At 40.0% G+C, this 24,060-nt stretch overlaps 1 protein-coding gene across 1 annotated transcript in view; it reads right to left on the bottom strand.

Moving 5' to 3' along the window:
- Nucleotides 1-24,060, bottom strand: part of foxk1 (forkhead box K1) — a 107,889-nt gene that overhangs the window by 47,440 nt on the left and 36,389 nt on the right. Inside the window, exon 2 of the mRNA XM_041205721.1 lies at nucleotides 11,510-11,704. Within this exon, the coding sequence (XP_041061655.1) occupies nucleotides 11,510-11,704 (195 nt within the window). The remainder of the gene's footprint in view (nucleotides 1-11,509; nucleotides 11,705-24,060) is intronic.

Below are 24,060 nucleotides of genomic sequence, written 5' to 3' on the forward strand. Positions count from 1 at the left end.
AGAAATAGGAGAGGGCCAAGGGATCCTTGATGAACACCAGAGATAATCGTGCAGGAGTGGGAAGAGAAGGCTTTGCAAGTGAAACTCTGGTTACAAAGTTCTTTTTGCATATAGGCAATTATTTGTTTTTTTTTAGGGAATAAGACATCAAAAAAAATGGGTAGTAGAGTACATCTTTTCTATAGCTTGGACAAGGTTGGTCTTTGATTTCTTTAAAAGTACTGTCTTATCCTGACAACTCTGATCAAAGCTTCAGCGTTGCCATGTTTCACACAAGGTTGAAGACACCGCCTCAGGGGCCTCCTCCAGTTTCTGCACTAACTTGTTTTGTTTCTATGAGTAGGTTCAATAGATGAAGTAAAATATTAAATTATTTATCTTAATATGATCATTTCAGTTACTTAAAGTTCAACGGATAGAGATTCTTCCGAGTCCAAACAACAATTACAGTGGACATTGTGCCTGTTTGAAAGTGGTTCTTTTGTGTTGGTTGCACTGCTAAGAGGGGAATTGCACCGAAAGAAGTATAATTGGGTGGAAACTCTAGGTCTGACTCTCTTTCAAAGCTCAAGACTATCCTCATCTTGACACCGATTTAGTGTATGAATTATTGTGTGTCTTTTGTTACTCTTGATGCAATTTTACAGTCTAGTGCTTCATCCTTCAGAAGGTTGTGTGACTGTGCCTGATGTTGCAAGGGACAGATATTTGAAACTCTGGGACACTGGAAGTTTGTTAGTATGTCAAGGTTGAACTTCCATCTGAAAAACAAATTAGACTAAACCCAACGTAGGTCATGCAATATTCCATCCTCAAGTCCAACAAATTGTGCCAGTCATTACATGCAAATTATTTCTTAAAAAGAAGTAACACGGGATGTTTTTGGGAATGCTTTCTGCATCCCAGGTTAAGATTTATAAAGCCATACCAGTGAAGCAAAGTGCTCCTGCTTGAAGTAAGGTGTGTGCTATGCGCTTATTTCAGGTGAGCACAGGATTTAAATGGTGATTTGGGTTAGATACTGATGGGATGCTGGTATTCCAACACTGCATGTGCCAATGGCCCTGAAATTACTGTGACAGCCTGCTTTCACTAATAAAGGGCCAACAAATGAAGAATTTTCAGTGAAGCTTCAGCTCATAGAGAACTATAGGTTAAGGGCTCTAACTCTGGCTTGTTCAGAACCAAACTCAAGAAATTTCTGCTACATGCATCCAGCGAGCTTTTAAGGTTGTCCAGAATCTACCAACATTCTTAATTGTTGGCATATCACACCCCTGCTAGTTATAGTCATGCTTTGGCACTAATAGATTAAGATTTTTCACTGTGTTGCAAGCTTCCAAATTAGATGTTGTGAAAAGGAACCAGGGTTGCCATCATAGATAGATAGAAACTCAACTCTTACATGCCAGCTCCCAAAGGAGCCATGCTTTAAGTTGCTGTGCCAGATGTGACAATCCAAATCAGCATGTCTTATGAGGTGAAATACTGAAGGTCAGACAGTCAAGAATCCAGTTTTCCTAGACCACAAGGTAATACAAGGTTACACAATGTCCAAAAACAAAAAAAGGTGATTCACCCTTGGAATGCTTTCTTCTCATTCATCATTTCAATTCTCCCTTTAACAGCAGGTACCCGACTAGGAATTCAGAACAAGTATATTTCAGAAATTCTTAAAATCCTTTGAAAATAAAGGCTGCTTATTTATTAATCATCAATATCAAGTTATATAATTAAGTTTTCACTGTTTACATCAGATATAATCCTTCAATATGGATATAATCTTGTATCAATATCAAAATACAATGGGTCTTGAAAAATGCAGATGGCAAAAAGAAAACTTGATAAAACCAACACGTTAACAGCCACCTGAGAACACAAGGGTTCAGATAACCATTATAAACCAGCACAGATGTTCCTCTAGGTTTATAATAACATTCAACTCCTTAATCAGAATACATGTCTTGCAACCCGATTCAAATATGGCACAGCAGGAAAGCTGGGCATAGACCTGGGATATAGCCCATTCGAGGAGATGCAGTGATAGAAGGACGAAAGTGGGGTTTTTTTGAGAATAGAGGTGACGACAGCCATTTTAAAAAGGGAGAGGCACAGTAACTGAAGAGACAGATCATCTACAAATTCACATAATATGGAGACCAGGGTAGTTGGTTGGCAGCAGTTTGACTGACAGGCTTTGAGTATTTATATGAACGTTCAAAGGGAATTTTTGACTAGTTTTAACAGGCCAACTTTAATAATAAGGGCTAACTACAATGCCATATTTGTCCCAGTTACTAGCAGACACTCGTGACACAAGAAAACCAGTGATGCAAAGAGGTTCAGGTTTTTTTACTATAATTTACAAAAACATGTGCTAAGTGAAATTGTTGCAACTTGCAAATGACAACTTAAACACGGGCAACTATTGTATTGGATATTTAAAATTGTTCAATGAGATTAATCAAAACGTTCATGTGACAAAAAAAAATCCCTTCATAAAACAGAATAAACTATGTAAACTAAAACAGAACCACGTAAACTAATGTCACCAATAGCTTTTTAAAAATATTTATATATATACAAAACACACAAGGAAATAAAAAAACCTCCTTGCAAAGCCAACTAGTCTATTCGGAAAAAAAGACAAAACCCTAAATTACTAGAGAAGGATAAAAAATACATCACTACAAGAAAGAAACAAAAAAGGATGAATAAGTTTTAAATTATTCTTGTGTTAAGACGACAATTATGAAAAATAACATCTATTTGCACTGTAAATTATATTTTTGGGGAACTTTACTTCAGTGAAACATCTGTGGAAAATCATACAGCTGAGCCACCTACAGAACACAGTGAAGAAGAAATGTTACAGGTTGGTTTTCTGCTCAGCTGCTGTAGCACATGGCTCCTAACATTTGGCAAAGATTTTATTTGTTGAAAACGACTGAAATGTACCAGATCTTGCACAGGATTGGGCCCTCAGTCAAATACAAGCAACCAGGTTCCAATCAATTATTGATAAATATAAAAAATTCATTGGGTTGTTTTTATATAAATGGATAAACTATTTCAACATGGATATTTCCCAGCTACTGAGAAGCCAGGGAAATTGCACAAGAATTGACAAGGGCTGACTCCATGCCCACATCACTTGAGATTTTTCTTCCCCTCCCTATGTGCCAGAGTTCAGAATGGTCTTCAGTACAGAAATTTCATCTTCTGTCGATCTCCAGCAAAAACTCATGTCTTCCAATTAAAAAGACTGTCTTAAACTACTATTTGTAGGTTCCTTGAATACTTCAATCAGTAGCAGTGATTCATACACATGCTGTGCCAAAGATCAGCACAAAGCAGCAACATTCTTAAGAAGTGGAATGCAATATAGATAAAAATAAAATCATTATTACCACACCCAAAACGAAAGGCACATGCATCACAGAGTCTGAAGATCCACACATTTAAAATAACTTGCATTATAAATAATCTGATGCTAACATTTTTGCCTATAAATACACTGCTGCACTGGGACATCTTAGTGAAGTCAATGCCAGTTCACACTTTATCTAGTGCTCAATGACTGAAACTAGTAGAAAGACAGCAAACACATTTCCTGCAAACAGAAGTACCACATCAATGTCAGGGGGTAGAAACAAAAAGTAGCAGCTCAATTTTAACTGCTGGCAACGATGGCAATGATGACCAGGAACAATCCAGAAATTGTTACCGAACTCCAAGTGTTAGAAAATCAAAAATCTGTGAAGAGTCCAAAGGTACAGCATCAGCTTCCATTTGAAAATATGCTCATACCACGTCTGGGGAAAACCATCTACCTTCAGGATGTCCTGTCTGTAGTCAATCTTAGGAAAATTTAAAGAAAAAGAAAACCCCACATATTTGCATAATCAATAAAATTTCCATTTATAAGTCGAAGTTTTAGACTCATGATGATGGCTTAAACTCTCAAGATTTCATGGAAATATCCAATAATTGTTTCTTAAATTACTTGCACGTTTCACATAGAATACATAGCACAGAAACAGCAATCAGGTCCAACCAGTCCATCCCAGCATTTATGCTCCATTCAAGCCTCCTCCCATTCTTCCTCATGTCTTCTTCAAAAATCTGTCTCTGCCATTCTCTTGTTACCCCAGCTTACCAGAGATTGTTGACCCATACCATAGGCAGGGTAGCCTGCTGGCACATAACCCAAATGAGCATGGACAGTGGGGAAAGATGGTAGCTAACGTTAAGGCAGGGAGGTAGAGAAAGAGAATAGTCAATCACAATCAAACTGATTACCTTTTCACCAAATGTATTCCCTTCCTTCTGATGTCACAGGACAACAATCAGGAACATTGGCTAAATTCTTCCTCAGAACAACTGGCTGCTTTGAACCCCAACAATCCCACAATACTGCAGCATCACACCAACTTGTCTATTTAGTCACTTGCCTGCTGACCAGAGGATTTACTAAGGGCTTTAACACATTCATTATTTATTAATACTCAAATCACCTTGCAACATCGAGCCTTAAAATATTGTTAAATCTGGTTAGAGATTTTAAAAATATATAAATAAGGCTCTCCCATCACTGAGGGAGAAGCGGATAGAGGGTGATGAAAAGGAAAGATGGGAGGAGGCTCAAGCGGAGCATAAATGCCAGCTTGGACTGGATGACCCAAATGGCCTGTTTCTTTGCCATATATCCTATGTAATTCAATGAAGAGCAGAGTGATTCAGAACAGAAAGATTCCAGCTAAACTAGCTGATCTCAGCTGGGTGATAGGACCACTACAACTTGCTTCAGCTCACCTAAGTTACTGGGGCAGGGGGAGGCAGAGGAAAACAGTCAGTCATAGTTCCTATTCCAATTGCTGGAAGCATAAGTGTGAATGTCAGGCCAAACACCGTGTAAAACACCCTGTCGACAATTACATCAAGGCTCACTCATAAATGTTGGCCCCATGGTTGAGGTACACTTTCTCTCTCCTCTGCAATATTCAATGTCTCTGGTATGAGCATTTATTTTTAAAATTCATTTTTGGAATCTAGGCATTTATTAGCCATCTCTAGTTGTTTGGCAAAGATGCTGGTGGGCAATGTGGTTACTTTTACATAGATTTATTTTAAATGCCATGCGGGATTTAAACTTGCATGTGGATTCTTCTTCAGTTCTCTGCCCGAAAGGCAGGTCCAACCCACAGTGTTGCAATCTCCGCCACAGGTAGGACAAGGAGGCAGGTCCCAAATCCACCGCAGCCGAAACAGGGATCAAACCCTATGAAGCTAGCACCAATCTGATCCACACAGGCCTTCCAGCCAACTGAGCCAGCCAGCTCCCCATTCCCCATAGAGTCCAAGTTACTGTGGCAACATGCACATTTGCATGGATATTAGTCTGGAGCCATGGATTGTGATAAGAGACTTCAATTTTCTTTCCATCACATGGCTGACCAGGAATATCTCCCACATTTACCACCCCCATAGGCATATTAGAAAGATTTACTCAAACTGTTTGGCCACATTATAAATGCGCCTCCCAAGGCCATTAAGTCTTGCAGTCGGACTTGAGCTTCTGGCTTAGAGGCAAAGGCACTACCCACTGTGCCACAAAACCTCCTCACATGTAGTTTACCAGTACAAGACTATAACCAATATGTTACCATACCCAGTCATATTGGCTTTTGGCCCTGCTCCACCCTTCTACACTGTGGCTGGTATCTGGATTTTAAATGATTTTAAATAAGAGCATGCTGTCACTTCCAGCACATCTCTGCTTTCCCTCAAAAAGGCTGTTAAAGCTGAAAATCAATTGAATGTTTCAAAACTGTGATCAATAGATTGTTAGGTTAAGAGTATTAAGGAATATGGAACCAAGGCAGGTAAAATGGAATTAGATACAGATCAGCCACGATCTAATGAATGATGAAACAGGCTTGAGAAAAGTCTGCTCTTGTTCCCATTAGCCTAACAGCGTTTTTTGAAATATGAAATCCTACATTTTGTCTTAATCCTCATACGCATCTCACTGGCTCATTGATCTCTCAGCTGCTGTAGATACAACAGCCATCTCTATTTAACCAGTTCCAGCTTAGGAACAACTCCTTTCTAACTATTACCCTCTTGACAGCAATACCACGGAGATTGGAAACTGAATCTGATGGATTGAACCTGTATGTTTCCATGCCATACATTATGTGCTGCTCCACTACACTCCTGAAATCCTAATCATTTCACAGGAATCATCCTACTTTCTTGGTAGTGCAAAATAAATTTCAATTAGGAACTTCAAGAGTTGTTCCAGGTACAAAACTTCACCTAACCTACACTCTCATAACACTCATGTGAATTTGGATCTTGCATTCCACTAGCTATGTCCAATATCTTCTGTGTAATGCATAGCACTATAGTTCTCAGTACCAAACAGCTCAAATAAAATTACTTCTATTAGTCAGTTCACTATCATTTTTTCTATTTATTCATTCGTTCATGGGATGTAAGCGGAGCTGGGAAGTTGAGTATTTATTGCCCACTCCCAATTACCCTCAAGAAGGTGGTGGCGAGCCAGCTTCTTGAATGCCGCAGTCCAGGTAATGCCGTACACCCAAGATGGTGTGAGACTTGGAAGGCAACTTGCAGACGCTGGTGTTCCAGTGGCAGAGGTAGTAAATGTTTAAGGTGGTGGAAAAGGTGCCTATCAAGCAGGCTACTTTGTCCTGCACAGTGTCGAGCTTCTTGAGTGCTGTTGGAACTGCAATCATCCATGGCAAGTGGACAGTAAACCCATCACACTCCTGACTTGTGCCTGGTTGTTAATTGTACTTAATTCGTGTCTTCTAAAATACACTAAACTTTTTTTTAAAAATGTGTCCTAGGCCCAACCATCTTCAGCTGCTTGATCTTCCATCTGTCATAAAAGTCAGAAGTGGGGATGTTTGTTGATGATTGCACAACGTTCCACACCATTTGCAACTCAGATACTGAAGCAGTCCACGTCCATATGCAGCAGGACCTGGACAATATTCAGGCTTGGGCTGATAAGTGTAATATTTGGGGCACGCAAGTGCCAGGCAATCACCTTCTTCAAGAGAGAATCTAACCATCACCCCATGAGATTCAATGGCATTACCATCGCTGAACTCCCACTATCAACATCCTGAGGGTTACCATTGACCAGAAACTGAACCGGAAAAGCCATACAACTACTGCGGAATTCTGCAGCGAGGAACATACCTCCTTACTTCCCAAAGTCTGTCGACCATCTACAAGGCACAAGTCAGGAGCCTGATGGAGTAATTTCCACTTGCTTGGAAGGGTGCGGCTTCAGCAATACGCAAGAAGCTCAACACAATTCAGGACATAGTGGCCCACTTGATTAGCACCCCACCTTCAACATTCACTCCCTCCACCACCAATGCACAGTGGCAGCAGTGTGTACCATCTACAAGATGCACTGCAGCAATTCACCAAGGCTCCTCCAACAGCACTTTCCAAGCCTATGACCTCTACTACCTAGAAAGACAAGGGCAGCCAAGTCACACAACATCCTGACTTGGAACTACATAATCGTTATTTCACTGTCGCTGGGTCAATCCTAGAATTCCCTTCTTGACAGCACTGTGAGTGTACCTACATCACATGGACTGCAGGGGTTCAAGGAGAAGGTTCACCACCAACCACTCAAGGGAATTAGGGATGGGCAACAAATGTTGACCTTTCCATCAACAGCCACATCTCATGGAAGAAGAAGAAAGAATGCATAGCTATGTTTTATTAAACAGCAAGCACTTTGGAACTATGTTCAATCACTCCAGCTTTGTTCAAATGGATTCGAACATCGTCTGAGTTCTCAATCAGTTGTTGCCATGTAACACAATCTAGCCAAGTATTAGTTTGTAATACATCAATAGATGATTACTTAAAACAAAAAAACAACCTGTACCTTGAAAGTGGTGCCTACAATGCGCACACCAAATCATTTAAAATTATATTAACAATTCTCAGCACCACTAACTAATATCATTAGGCTGTCGAATCCTTTTCTGTACAATTTTAAAAAGCAAGTAGTGGAAAATGCCGACTGCTCCACATCACAGCAGCAGCTGTCTCTGAGCACTGATGGATGGGGCAAGGTGGCAACAGACAACAGATGCACAGTTTTCATATCATCAATGAATTTACTTTATCTTGCAAGTATGCTTGTATTGTACAGACCCAACACTGAATCCATTTCTGGCCTCTGCAACTCCCACTCTTCAGGGGACACTGTATAGTCCTTTCCATTTTATGGCATTTGCTACATATATGCCACTACAGATAAATCTATAATTTCAGTGGCTTTTCTTGCCCTCTGCTAGAATAAGAATTATGTTAAACTTCTATAGGACTCTGGTCAGGATGCACTTTGAATACTGTGTACAGTTCTGGTATAGCATACTATAAAAAGGATATAGCAGCACTGGGGAAAGTGTACAAAACACTTGCAAGGATGGTACAAGAAACAAGAGGTTCCAGCAATGGAGAAAGTTTGAACAGGTTGGGGCTTACTTCTTAAGAGAAGAATTAGAGATCTTTAAAAATTATGACTGGGTTGGACACAGTAGAATGTGAAGAGACTTTTTCCACTTTAGGGGGAGATGGTGGCATAGTGGTAATGTCACTGGACTAGTAATCCAGAGGCCCAGGCAAATGTCCTGGGGAACATGGTAGAATTTAGACTCTTCATAATTCTGGAATATAATGCTAATCTTAGTAATGGTACCAATGACAGCCATTATTGATTGTTGTAAAAATCTACCTGGTTCACTTATGCCCTACAGGGAACAAAATCTGTCATCCTTACCCGGTCTGGCCTACATGTGATTCCGGACCCTCAGCAATGTGGTTGACTCTTGACTGCCCTCTGAAATGGCCTAGCAAACCACCCAGTTCAAGGTCAATTAGGGATAGGCAACAAATGCTGACCTTGCCAGCAATGCCCTCATCCTATGAAAGAAAGAAAAAACTTGTGGGAGAATCCAAAACTAGGGACCATAAATACAAGTTACTAATAAATCTAATAGGGACATTTCTTTACTCAAAAGTTGAACTCCCTACCACAGGAAGTGGGTGAGGCAAATAGCTTAGATACTTTCAAATGGAAACTAGAGGAGTACATGAGAAAAGGGAAATAGATATGTTGAAAGGCTAAAGATCAGATAGTTGGAATTGGACAAAACCAGCATGGAGTATGAACACTAACACAAACTAGTTGGGCTGGATGGACTGTTTCTGTGCTGCATATTCTATGTAATTGTATGTAATTTTATGCAATCGCCCCACTTGTGTATGTACAGAAAAATGGGTCTCCTTAGATATGTATTACCCTCCAAAAACTCAAGGGAAGCCCATGCCAGATGATGATGATGATGATGACGATCTAAAGACAGGGAACTGGCACAGAGGCCACTCTTCCCAAATGGAACCAAGAAAAATAACAATGTATGGGTGATTACTATCTCATACAATAAACAAGGCAATTTCCTTAATATGTGACAAGTCAAACTTAAGCTAGTCAACATAGACATGTAGGTATTTACCACAGGTGGGCAACATTTCACATTACAACTTCAAACCCTTAGTAAAATTAAGCCATTTAAGCCAAGAATGTCTGACTTGCACCATTTAATACTGTATTCTAAAATTGGGCCTTAATCTGATGAGCATCATTAGACAGGAGGGGGACAGGTAACAATACTAATAGTGTGCATTCAGAAAACCTTCTATTTTTCACACTTGAACCTTGTATGAGGATCCTGCCTTATGGTAATTGTCAGGGATTCTCAGACTCTACAAATAATAATAAAAAAAGCAAGCAACAAGCCTCGTACACTTGGCCAGCTCAATCAAAAAGGGAGATAATAGTTATTGTAACTAAAGCTAGTTTGTACAGCACTTTTATCTTATTGAAGAAACAAGGGCTAAAGTTAAATTTCTCCAAGCTACACAGCAAATACCGCCATTCTATCCTGTTGAATACTTTCTCAGCATCCAATTGGATGTCCCTGGGGTATGGTATTCACTGCAAGTAGTTTGAAAATGTGTGCAAGCTTACTCAGATTAACAGCCTTTAGCAAATCCTACCTGATCACTATAATATGTGGAACCACTGCTTCCATATGCAACGTTAGCACCTTCGTCATTTCTTTGCAGTCAATATTTAATAGCAAGATAAGCCTGTAGCTATAAACAGTGAAATTTGCCAACACTGAAATCAAAGCACTACTGAGAGTTTCCTGAGATATCCAAAAGGCTTTCAGGAATACTGGTTCCAAATTGGGCAGGAATTTATTTTATGCTCACCCAAGCCCAACAGCACATCCCCCTATTGCTCTTTTCAGCTCAACCAGCTGGAAAGCTCTTTCCACCACAGCTAACTTTAAAAAGACCTCTTGTCTGTCCACTACTGCCTTTTGCGCCTCAGTTAGCTCTTAAAAACTGATCAAATGGTCTAACTTTGTAATCTAAAGCCTGCAAAACAAGGCCCATACTCAAGAAATTTCTGCCCAAGGTTCTGACTAGTATAGGAGTCTTTACAATTCACAAAAGTTCCGGGTTAATTTTAACGGGGTCTGTCTCCAACTCCCTGTTCTATTCCTGATGGCAATTTGCTGCAGCTGCCTCATCTTGTTGCAGCCATCTTAAAATAAAATTTCAAACTTGTCTGCCCTGTCTTCCCATTTTGATTCCATCTTTGTCCCCCTCCCCATGTTTCTCTTCTCTATTTTTACTTCAAGCTATTTTTAACCATTTCAAATTAACATTCCTTATATTGGCTATGTATTTCTTAAATTTTAGTCTTCAAGTGTTACTATTCTTTTGGGGAAAGAGAAATCCTGCCCACTCAACCCAACACCCAGTCCCCCTCACCACTGGAAAAAAAATTGGTCCCTGGTGGTTTGAAAAAAAAAAAAATCAGCCTTTGAAGCTAATTTCCATTCAACTTCAAACCAAGTGGTATCAAAGTTATCTTCATCACTGAACTAATAGACCAACTGAGCACATGCAAGTTAATCCTTACTGCATCACTAACAGACTGGTTTCAGTCACATAATAATGAGCTTGACAGAAGGACTGCCTTTACAGCTATTGCAAAAATGCTTGTCTAAAATTAACCAAAAACATATAGTTCAATGCACTGAAAATGAACTATGCACTCATGTTTGTGTTGCTTTAATCAAACACACACAACAACAAAAAACCTCCAACTTAGTAAAGGAGCAAAAAATAACATGGTTCCCAATGCTCTGTCATGGGAGTTAAAAGCAGGATTTTGTAACCACAATTCTGGTGCAGTAAACTTCCCATCTCAGGGTGGCCTAGGCCACTCTTGCAACCAGTCCTGTTGCCACGTGCACTGTCCCCAATACCTAACAACAAGTCTCTTCCACATCCCAGGGCTCCCAATTGGGACATAAAGTGCCACTCTTTCATAGGAGATACAATTCTCAGTTTTTAAGGCTCCTACCTGATGGTACCAGTGGGTGAGGGGATGGGGCTGACCAGGTCGATGTTTGGATCAGGAATGTTAATTTTGAGTGGCGAGATCTGCGGGCGAAGCGGACGGATGGGAGATGGTGGCTGCTCCTCCTTCACCTCCTGCTTACTGTAAAGCGACGTAAATGTAATCTTTATCACAGTGCTGGGAAAACGAAACATACACCTGAAAGGAGAAAGGGAAAGAGAGTCAGCAAGGGATGGTGGGAAAGATCAGATCACAAACTACCCAAATAGGATATTAATGTAACCTATTTGGCTACATGAACAAGGCTAATATTTCTTTCTCTACAAAGCAATCCAATGACTAGACAAAAGGTTAAGTTGTCAAACATTTCTACAAAACTTTCTGATACCTATCAAAAATCAAGTAAGCTGGCACCTTCCTCTTTAGTCAACATTGCACAAACAGCAAAACCGCTACATTTTCAGCTTCCCAAGGCTGTGCTCGAACATGTTGCCTAAATACTCCACTCATATCCAATTCATTCTTTTGCACTTTCACCACATTTCCACAATACTGACGACACGTCCTACCCCAAAATATTAACCTCTCTCTCTCCCTCTCTCCCTCCGTCCCCCTACCACTATAACTAATCCATTATATATTTTTGGTACTTTCTATTTCAGATCTCCAGCATGTGCCATTTTACGTTTATGTAACTCATGTAAAGCGGAACCACCGTGAAGCCAGTGAAGCAGGAATCACTGTGCCACAAATTGTGAACAGCAAATGCTCAGTGCAAGGCTTCCATGCCATGGAATTTAAAATACAACAGGAATAATTGATTGTGTTGCGATGCCAACCAGGTTCTGTGCAAATTAGCGCAGCTAATCATCGGCATTGAATTGCCAATATTTAGAACATTCATTTACTGGTTATTGGCCCCCAAGCATGCAGCTATTTCAGAAAGTAATCCAGGCAGTAGCAGAAATAACTGAACAATCTTAGTGATGAACAATGTCCATGAGCTCCTCATATATGGTGGTGAGGTTGGAAGGAGTAGGGGTAAAATGAAACAGCTGGTAGTGGAGGAATAAAAGGCAGGGGATACAGCATTCTGTAATCGAGCTTTCATGTACGATCCAGGCAGTCAGCCTCATTTTCTGGTTACCAGACGGAGGTAAAGTCCATATAGGTCAAGTCAGCAAGTGAGAAACACCTTTGCCAACCTGAAAGCCAGGTCTCTGGGCACCTCCGAACACAGCAGTGTCACCTCTTTTACTCTACAACGCTTCCACTGAAGTCAGAGCAGCTGTTGGCAGCAGCATGGCAATAAAAAGCATAAAGTAATGTTCCTTATAAGTATTTATAAGGAACTCAAAAGAAACAAGCAATCTGATGGTACAGAATAGGAACTTTTTAAAAAGGGACAAGGTTTATAAAGCTTTTAGGGGGGGGAAAACAAGTGGAGTTTATATAAGGAAACACACAATTTGGTAACATCCTGTTACACAGAGAGACACAAATTGACTACCAGACTTTCTAAACAGCAATAATATTACATTCCAACCCCTTCTTGGTTAAAAAGAAATGCTGATAATCCAATTTATCTAGAATTAAATTTTGCTGGGATAAAGAGGACCCAACCTAGAATAACTGGCTGGGAAAATTGAACAAACAGCAGACCAGCAGTGGAAGAATGCTGGAGAAGATACAAGATAAGTATATTTTAACTAGGAATGAAAGGGACATATCAGAAGCAGAGATGCCTTAGATCAAGAGGCCAAAGTAAAAATGAGCTTTAAACAACCATGTGGTAACAGAAGAAATCAGGGTTATAGAAAGGAAGTGATAAAAATGGATTAAGGTTAAGAAGAGGACTGTAACTGCTGGTCACTTGAAATAGCAACAAAAGTTCACTAGATAGATTCCTAGGGAGAGGGAATTGTCCTACGTGGAGAAATTGAGTAGAATAGACCTATATTCCTTAGAATATAGACAAATGAAACATGATCTCACTAAAACTCATAACATTCTTAAGGGCAGATGTTGGAAAAATATTTCCCATGACTGTGAGTCTAGAACTAAGGGTCATATGAACCATTTTAGACTGAGATGAGGAAACATTTCTTCACTCAAAAGGCTGGTGAATCTTTGGAATTCTGTACCCAGAGACCTGCAGATGTTCAGAATATATTCAAGATTAAGATCAATAGATTTCTGGATACAAAGGGAATCATGGAATATGAGGATAGTGCGGAAAGGAGGTGTTGCAGTAGATCAGCGATGGGCTTACTGATTGGCGGAGCAGGTTTGAAGGGCTGAATGGCCTAGTCCTGCTATTTCTTATGTTCTTTTGAAAAATGTGAAATGCCCACTAGTAGAGATGAGTTTTCAAAGGAAATACATGCTCAAGTATAAGGCATCTGAAAATATTGAAGTAATTAAGGAAAAGATAGAGGCTTGAACCAAAAGCTTTTGGAAATGGGAGTTATGCCAATGGGTGGCAAACATTTTTTTAAAAAAAGGGTGGGGGTGGAAGCAAATGGGGGGAGGAGGAGAATAAGCCAGGAAATTATAGCCAATTTGTTTCATGTACGTTGTAGATAAACTCCTACAATCCATAATAAGGTATGAAATTATTGAACACTTGAGAGAGTCATGAGCTAATCAGGAAGTGTCCGAATAGGTTTGTAAATGACAGATCGTGCTTGGCTATTTTTTGAGAAAAAAATCAGAATGTATGGATAAAGAGAATGCAATGAATATGTATGGATTTCCAGTGAGTATTTAATGCTGTATAGGAGGCTGGCCACCAAAGTTAAGATGCATGGTACTGATTGGGAGATGGCCACAAAAAGAAGCATCTCATCTGAATACAGCATTTCTGATAATGGCATTAATTAAGTATAAGCTTAAGTATATGCTTAAGTTCTGGAATAAAGCTTGAACCCAAGAGACAAAACTACCAAAGATAACGGTATCAGCAGCAAACATCAATATCAAGTAAGGCCTTCGGCAAACTAAGAGAATGCAGAAAGCTGTAAGAAAACAGACAAGTTAACAGAGTAAGCAGATAGCTGGCAGAAACAACTCAATGTAGTGAAGTGCACTTTTGCAGTAATATACCCAAAGGAAGTTATCCTAAATTATACACTTCTTAAGAGTACAGATATTCAAATCTTTTAAATGATTAGACTGCAAATAGAAAAGGTCAATGTAAAATGGGATATTGGGTGTTATAAATTGAGGCACAAAGTATAAAAAGGAAGTAAATGTGAATTGGTAAAACACATTGGTTAGGCCACGGTTGGAAAATTGTAGGGTACCTATTATAGGAAATACATCAGAACCACAAAGTATACAGCAAATATTCTTTGGAATCATACCAGGAAAATGAGGTTGTTGCCATGAAGAAAGGCTTGAAAAATTGGGGCTTTTTCTACTGGAGGCTTTCAAGATATTAAATGGTTTTGACTGTAAATAGTGAAAGATAGTTTCCACTTCTTAGTGAATCAGTTGTTAGATTTCAGTGTATCATGAGGAGGAGGAGGATGAAGCTAGTAAAACTTTTTTTTACAAAGGTGGAATACTTTACCATAAGTACCATTTAGCCAGGGACCAACACCATTTAAAAAACAAATTGAATAATTATTTGAAATGAATATGAAATACTGGAAATACACAAGAAAATAGAATTAAGTCAACTGCTCCAGATGAAGGCCTAGCGTGAGCACAGGCATACTAGGCTGAATCACCACCTTCTGACTTTATAAATTCTATTAGCAGATCCTTGGAACAATAGCAGTTCTTCTCAGACATGTCAACGTATGACAAAAACAAAAATAACTGGAAAAACTCAGCAGGTCTGACAGCATCTGCGGAGAGGAATACAGTTAACGTTTCGAGTCCGTATGACTCTTCAACAGAACTAAGGAAAAATAGAGAAGAGGTGAAATATAAGCTGGTTTATGGGGGGACGGGACAGGTAGAGCTGGATAGAGGGCCAGTGATAGATGGAGATTGACAAAAGAAGTCATAGACAGAAGAACAAAGAGGTGTTGACGGTGATGATATTAGCTAAGAAATGTGCTATTAGATGACATTAAGGGTAGAAAGCAGGACGAGCAAGGTACAGATACCCTAGTGGGGGTGGGTGGGAGGAAGGGATCGAAATAGGCTAAAAAGGTAGAGATAAAACAATGGATGGAAATACATTTAAAAATAATGGAAATAGCGGGGAAAGGAAAATATATATGAATTATTGGAAAAAGGGGGATCGGAAAGGGGATGGGGATGGAGGAGAGAGTTCATGATCTAAAGTTGTTGAACTCAATATTCGGTCTGGAAGACTGTAAAGTGCCCAGTCGGAAGATGAGGTGCTGTTCCTCCAGTTTGCGTTGAGCTTCACTGGAACATTGCAGCAGGCCAAGGACAGACATGTGGGCATGAGAGCAGGGTAATGTGTTCAAATGGCACCTTGCTCGTCCTGCTTTCTACCCTTATTGCCATCTATTAGCACATTCCTTAGATAATATCACCACCTTCAGCACCTCTTTGTCCTTACGTCTATGACATCTTTTGGTTATCTCCACCTATCACTGGCCGTCTATCCAGCTCTACTTGTCCCCCATCCCCGACCAAACCAGCTTATATTTCACCTCTCTTCTATTTTTCCTTAGTTCTGTTGAAGAGTCATACGGACTCGAAAAGTTAACTATGTTCCTCTCCGCAGATGCTGTCAGATCTGCTGAGTTTTTCCAGGTATTTTTATTTTTGTTTTGGATAGAGAAAGGGATTAACGTTTCAGGCAATGACCTTTCATCAGAACTGGAAAAAGTCCCACCTCTCTCCCATGCTATCCTTGGTCTCTTAAACTGTTCCTTGAAGCTCAATACTAAATATAAGTCTGAGGAACAGCACTTCATCTTTCAATTAGGTACCTCGCTGCTTTCCAGACTCAGAGTTCAACAATTTCTGATCATAATCTTTGCTCCTGTATTTTCAGGAGACAGTTGTTGATAATGATTCTGATTTTCCCATTTACACCTCATTTAGATTGTTTCTTTGCTTGACCCATTACCATTTCCTTTTGCCTTGCACCTTCATTTTGCCTTGCACCTTCATCACTTTTGTCATTTAATCCCTTCCGTCTTCCATAACATCACAGACCTCCCCTTTTGTTCTTTCCGCTCCTCCTCTTTTCTGTACTTGCTTAAAACTTGTTCTAATTTTGACAAAAGCTCATCCACTTAAAACATCAAATTTTGTTTCTCCCTCCACAGAAGCTGTCCAACCTGCTGAGCTTTCCCAGCATTTTTTTGCTTTTATTTCTGTCAACACAAGCCTGGAACTGGCTACTAGAAATTTTGAGAGCATAGCCTGGGGCATTTGGTTACTAATCTCATTCAAAATGACTCCTTTTGTTCTCTGCACCTCTAGCAGAGTAAGTAATAAATCTGTGCTTCCTGCTTTCCCAGACACCCCAACCAAGAACGGGAAATCGCAGATGGAGACTTGTAGCCAACCATTCCTTGTACAAACCCAAAATAATAATCAAGAGCTATGAAAAGAAGCCCATTTTAACAAATGCTTTCTCAGCATTTAATGAAAGGATCAACAGATGAAATTTCATTTGTTTTATTAAATTAAAATCCTCAAAAATGGCTTACATTACTGCAATTGCCGCCCACAGACAAATCCTGTCTGGCCCTCATGAGCCAGCTGGTGTTTCATGTTTCCAAGCCTAAGTGCAAGAATGCTAGCTAAGAATTTATGGTCACAGTTTATCAGTGAAGTTGGTCCATAAAGTTGTAATTTTACTGAACAGCTCAGCTATTGTACTTTGGAGCAGCCTGTATTCAGTGGGGTTGGAGGGAACCAGGAGCCAGGAGTCCGGGTGTGGGGGTAGGGGGAGAGACAGAGAGGCAGAACATCATCTTGAGGTGGTTTTTCTCCGTGCTTTTGGATGTGAATACAAGTGGACAAATTAAGTAATCTTGTACATTTTGGTTGTTGGATTTAGTGATCTGATAGTCCTACTAGTTTCCAACATGAGGCTTTCACATGTACTGCAATCTTCATGAAGTAAACATTGCTAGAATCATTAAAGCAGGGTAGAAGAGTTGTGTATATTTTTTGAAATCAGGTTTTCATGATTTCAGCAAATTCAGCAAGCTTACTTTGGGAATGTCACCAACTGCTTGAAACCTGAGGGCTAGGAACATGAGCACATCATTAAAACAATGTAAACGGAGCTTAAGAGCAAGTAGTACAGTATGCATAGTTGCTGGTTTGCACTTTGCACTAGTAGGTTCCTGCACTGGAACAATTTCCACAAAATTGCTAGCCATTATTGGAGAATTGATAAAATGAAATATAAATAACAAACTAGAAATCTTTTACAAATATAGCCATGCCAATAGCAAGCAGGTTATGTCTAAAAAAAAAATCAGTGAATCTCAAAGTCTACCAAAGGAATGGGATGAGAAAGAAAATCAAGTAAGCCTGGAACGGCAGGCACCATGGGGCAAGGGAGAAAATTAAAACAAATCTGCTAGGCTAGAGACCCCTGGGATTGGAAGGCAGGCTGTTTTTACAAAACTCCCAATATTATTCTCCACTGAAGTGCAAGAACAAAATGCAGGTAAACTGCACCTGATCCAGCAAGTTTCCCCATGTGTAGGTTAGGCTAAAATTGCCCCCTCTGTCCCTTCAGCTTCTGCTCCCAACCTGATAAAACCACAACATTCCTGGAATTATTCAAGATACACTTAGATGCTGTGACCTTCAACGTAGGATTCTATGTAAGGCTGAGCTAGATGGGCCAAATGGCTTCCCCACCCATACATACTTATATATTTTTGTGACCTTTATGAAGTACCCAAACTGTGTACACCACCAACCGTCATATCCAGAATTTCTGTAAAGCTGCTATTCTGACCAGTTCTATGATCTTTCCTTCATGCATTTGAGTGTACAGCCAGGCACTTTGAATAGTTAATCCACTGCATCACATTCCCACATGCCTATCTGCGCCTGCAGCTCATCAACCTAATTAAATTATTACACTGTTTTCACATACATGCACAGTAAACCTAGTTTAGACCTTAGTGCATTCCCTCATGCTCAGACCCTACCTAATTATTTCTTTCTCTAACACTATCTGCATCTCTTAATTCTTTGTGAACTCTCTTTTTCCTCTCTAATCCTATCTCCTGGTTCCCATCCCCGTCAAGTTAGCTTAAACCCTCCCAAATAGCACTAGCAAACTGCCCAGCAAGGACACTGCTTTCGGCTCCATTTAGGTGCAGCCCATCTGACCTATACAGGTCCCATCTCCTCCAAAAATAGTTCCAATATCCCAGGAATCTAAAGACCTCCCTCCTGCGCCTCCAGCCACACATTCATCTGCTTTATCCTCTATTTCTATACTCACTAGTACTCAACATCGGGAATAACCTGTAGATTACTACCTTCAAGGTCCTGCTTGCTAGTTTTTTCCTCGCTCCCCAAAAATCTGCCTGCAGCCCTCATCCCTCTTTCTACTTATGTCATTGGTACCAATATGGACCACAACCGCTGGCTGTCCATCCTCTTCCACCAGAGTGTTCTGCAGCTGCTCAGTGACATCCTTGATGCTGGCACCAGGGAGGCAACAAAACCATTCTGGATTCACATCTGAAGCACTGTACAGTGCCCCTCATGGCAAATTGCCCTGTGCACACTGTAGGAGCAGTATTCAGCATTCAAGGCCATTGGCTCTGTGCAGACTTTATAGGGAGTGTGCCTCAAACAGAAAAATGACTCCCAGTGTTTCACATTGAAGGGAGAAAAGCCAAGTTGAAGGGGTCTCAAAACATAGTAGATCCAAACTCTAAATTCTTCCCACTTTTGGCGGGCCCCTCTCACTGTAAAGAGCAGTCTCAAAGAACAGTAATTAGAGACAAATGCAGCTCCTTTATGCTACATCACATCTGATCAGATGAAGATGGCAATAACCTTCACATAAACCATGACACTGTAATATCATAAACAGTAATGTGCACTATTTTAAAAAAAACTGAAAACACTTCAGGTAAAATCCTGCCTACATCGGTATTTTATGCAACATAAATTGCAGAATTAATGCAATAAAGATAGATTTTAAAAAAAAACTATTAGTTACTGGATCCAGGCAGTTGAAAGCAAAAAAAGCGAACCCACAAAGTGTGCACATAATTCTAGCGGAGCTCGTTCATTGCAATTATCCAATATGCACACATTATACATTTTTGTTCCTTAAAATGTAGTTTTCTGACAGATACAAGAATAAGCAAGGTTACACAGCCATGCTTTTTTCCCTACCACACGTGCACACACCCACCCACCCCTAGGTTTCCTTTAAACAAATATTTTTGTTTTTATAATGAACTCTTATACAAACAGAACCTTTTGGTCATGTTATAATTTTCAAGGAAGCAAATTGTGCTCATAGTTACATGATAATCGTCAAGGAAATAAGCTGTTACAATCAAAACAATTACTGGTGTTCCATAGTGTCAACATGGCAATCTGTGGTTCTGTGATTTTCTCACCATAACGCATGGCAGCATTGGAGAGTACCCAACACTACAGCACACTAACATACAAATAACCTTGCTACAGAACAGAGCATGAACTTGCACTACAATGTCCCAGCATATGACTTGCTATAATTAAGCACACTTACTCAGCCACAGAATAGTGTCAGGTGTAAAGGAAACAAGAAAGTAAAAACTTAATCAGGAATTTATTTTTAAAGAAAGTGTGCTCCCCACTCAACTTTAGTTGAGTTATGAGATCCCAACGTTTAACATACCAAACCCCCACCCCATCCCTATCCTGCTGAATTAGCTCATCTTATTACGGCAGAGGTAACAGCAACCTGCATAATATCTTTAACACAGAAAAATGTCCCAAGGTGCTTCATGAAAAGGTAATCAAACAACAATTGGTACCAAGCCAAAAGGAAGAGATGTTAGTTGGGTAACTAAAAGATTAGTTAAAAATGTGGCTTACAGAATTGTAACAACACAGGAGGTGGCCATTCAGCCCGTCATGTCTGCAGGTGTTAAGAAAGTTGTTACTGGAGGAGAGAGAGCTGGAGAAACGAAGCAATGAGGTTAGGATCTAGACTGCTGAAGGGATGTCCAGCAAAGGTGGTGAAATAGGATTGAGCAATATACAAGAATCGAGAGTTAAAGAACACTGTTTTTGGAGAATTGTAGGGTTGAAGAAGGTTATAGAGATATGGAGCGGGTGAGGTCATCAAGCAGTTTAAATTTGAAGTGTTGAAGGGCTGGAAATCAATGTAGGTCAACAAGACTGGAGTGATACATGAGGGAAGGATACAGGCAGCAGAGTTTTGGATGAACTGAAGCTTATGGAAGGTGGACCGGGAGAGCATTGATATGGTCAAGTCCAGATGAGAATTAAGGCAACGAATGGGTAACAACAGAAGTTAGCCACAGTCCCACTCCTGAATACCATCTAGTAACGCCCCAGAAATCTGTGTACACATCATGTGAGGGCAGAAGTCAGTTTGGCTTTGGTGTCTTTAAGATGGAAACAGTCAGATGATTTTCACAACCTAAGATCAGACTAGAGTGGCAAATTGGGTAACCTACTGCAGAATGCCTAATGGTCACGGAACAACGCTACAAGAAAACTGCGCTTTCTAAAGTGGGAGTCAAGAGGTGGGCAAGGGGAGAAAGAAAGGTAGAAAATTGACAGGAAAAACGGTGGTAAATTACGAAAGGAAAAGTGGCATTTTAACCTTTGTGACTGATAAATGAAACAAAACAGAAGTGGTTTTTGGATAGATAAATAGAAAGGACAATAAGCCTCAAGGATTCATTTCACATTAAGCAACTCATTACTGTCAATGCCAAACACATTCTATTCAAATTGAGATACGCTACTTTATCCATTGGTTCTATCTACTGAATGCAAACAGGTTTCTATGTAATGACTGTAAAAAATATTTACTTTTCAACATACTATAAGTACATTTGATTCTATGGGTTTCAATACAAGGTTGTTGTAGAGTTTTTAAAATGTTTTTAATACTTCCAGTATATACTTTTAGCACTGCTGTTTATTTGATGGCTGTTTTAGGTGAAAAATCTTAATTGTGCATCTTGTAAATGTTAATGTAAATGTTAAAAATATTCGAAGCAAACTGTTAAAATATAAGGAAGCTGTCCAGAATTACACATGTTAAAGGAAAATTAATCCATTCAAGGTTAATTGCTATCAATTGGAGGTTAATTCTATTCAAGGTGGTGATATTAATTGGGGCCTGCCTTGTGTTTCCAAACAGGCTGAGAGTTTTGTTGTTGGACTGGAGCTACCTGATACGTAATATGCATAGCTGGAAATAAAATCTTTCAACTGTATACAGCGAGGTAGGGCTCCCCAAAATGTGGACCCTCCTGGGTTTGCGAAATGAGATTTTGGGGTCACAAGCTCAGAGGCAACGTATGCTGATTTTTGACAGCAGAGAGGCCCCTATAAATTATTTTTTTTGTTGGTGGGTGTGGTCTAATGGACTGCTCTCTGAGTCCTAATTGTTACACACAATTGGTCAGCGAGCCATAGGCATGATAAGTGAGTAGGATTTGGTACGAGTTAGGACATAGGCAGCAGAGTTTTAGATGACCTGAAGTTTGCGAAGGGCAGAATGTGGGAGAACAGCCAGGAATGCGACAGATAATTTCAGTGAAGTAAAGAAAGCAAAGATGACTTATTGCCATACAGCACCTTTCAAAACCTCAGGGGATCACAAAGCAATTTGGAACTGTTGTAATGAGAAAGCTCCCTATGAACAGCAATGTAATCATGACAATCTGTTGGTTGAGGAATAAATATGGGACAGGACTCCAGGGAGAACTGCCCTGCTCTTCTTTGAAATAGTGTCATGGAATCTTTTACATCCACCCATGAGAGTAACAAGGGCCTTGATTTAACATTTCATCCTAAAGACGGCACCTTCAACAGTGCAGCATTTCTTTGTTACTACACTGAAGTGTCAGCCTAGACCTTGTACTGAAGCCTCTGGAGTGGGACCTTAACACACAACCTCTACAAACTGAGCCACAGCTTTCAGTGTTTCTTATAATTTCAGGTGCTGCAGAATGCTCCGTAAAAAAAAAAAAATCACAATTCTGGGTGACTTGTTTGATTTTTTAAAAGGTAGTTAAGCAGCGTTTGTGCCTATAGCTTTGGTAAGGACGTGCACCTTTGACGGCTCAGTGAAGGTATCCAATGAGCAGCTCAGTCACACTGTGCAGGAACAGAAACAAAAGTCAGCCAAGGTTCCTGCTCCCACTGGTAGTATCCCAAAGTGTTGATTTCAGGTGAGATACAGCTGGAGTGCTGCTGACAAGCACAATGCCAACTTGGGAGCGGTACCAAAAAAAACAATAACATTACCAGTACCTGTTGGAAATTACAGCTACAGAATGTCATTGATCTTCAGGACATGAAGGGAGAACCAACAATGATGGAAATTCATGAGCATAAAAGAGATTTCAATACAATTAACTCAAATGTGAATGTAAATATTTTCTCTCATCTAAAGGATGAGACTTGATGTAGTTTGCAAGTCATAGAACAAGTAGTGCTCAGAAGCGAGTCATCAAGCATATCAGGAAAGAACTGAAGAGCAACAGCAAGGTTATTTTGTCTACATGCAAAAATGCCCAGAACATTGCACCAACACTGCTGAAAGTACTATGGTGCAGTAGAAAATGACCTTGGAAAATGGCTTTTTAAAGTTGCAGTTAAAGCACCAGATAGCAACAGTAGAATTGAGCAGCATTAATTTCATTTTTTTTTAATCCATTCGTGGGATGTGGGTGTCGCTGGCAAGGCCAGCATTTATTTCCCATCCTTAATTGACCTTGTTCAGAGGGCATTGCTCTGGGTCTGGAGTCACATGACACACCAGACCAGGTAAGGACAGCAGATCTCCTTCCCTAAAAGGACATTAGTAAGTGAGATGGGTTTTTACAATAATCGACAATGGTTTCATTAGTTCCAGATTTTTATTGGATTCAAATTCCACCATGTGCCATGGCGGGATTTGAACCCATTACTCTGGGTCTCTGGATTACCAGTCCAGTGACATTACCACTATGCCACTGCCTCCCCATTGGAGCTCTCGAAATATTAAGTGCCCAAAGCTCGGGACATCCTTCGCCTCAACAAGCATTATAAACAAATCACGCAATAGCTTTGTTTTGCAAACAACTGGTTGGCGGAGCAAAACTGGAGTAACCCCAAATTCTTTGTACCATCATTATGACTAAGTATGGTACACAATTCTTTGAACCCTCCATTTATAGACACACATTCCTACGAGAACCTGACAATCATTGACAAACAATTGCTCGATAGGTTTAAAAGTCCTCTGACTCTATGACAATCGATTTCCTGATTGCACAACTAAAATAACAGTAGGGCTAAGAGTTCACTTGTTAGTTGATTACATTTATCAAGTTGACCACTAAGTGGGCCGTTGACAAAAAGATACCCAACAACTTTAAAACGACTCA

The sequence above is a fragment of the Carcharodon carcharias genome, chromosome 15, assembly GCF_017639515.1.
Source record: "Carcharodon carcharias isolate sCarCar2 chromosome 15, sCarCar2.pri, whole genome shotgun sequence".
NCBI classification, from domain to species: domain Eukaryota; kingdom Metazoa; phylum Chordata; class Chondrichthyes; order Lamniformes; family Lamnidae; genus Carcharodon; species Carcharodon carcharias.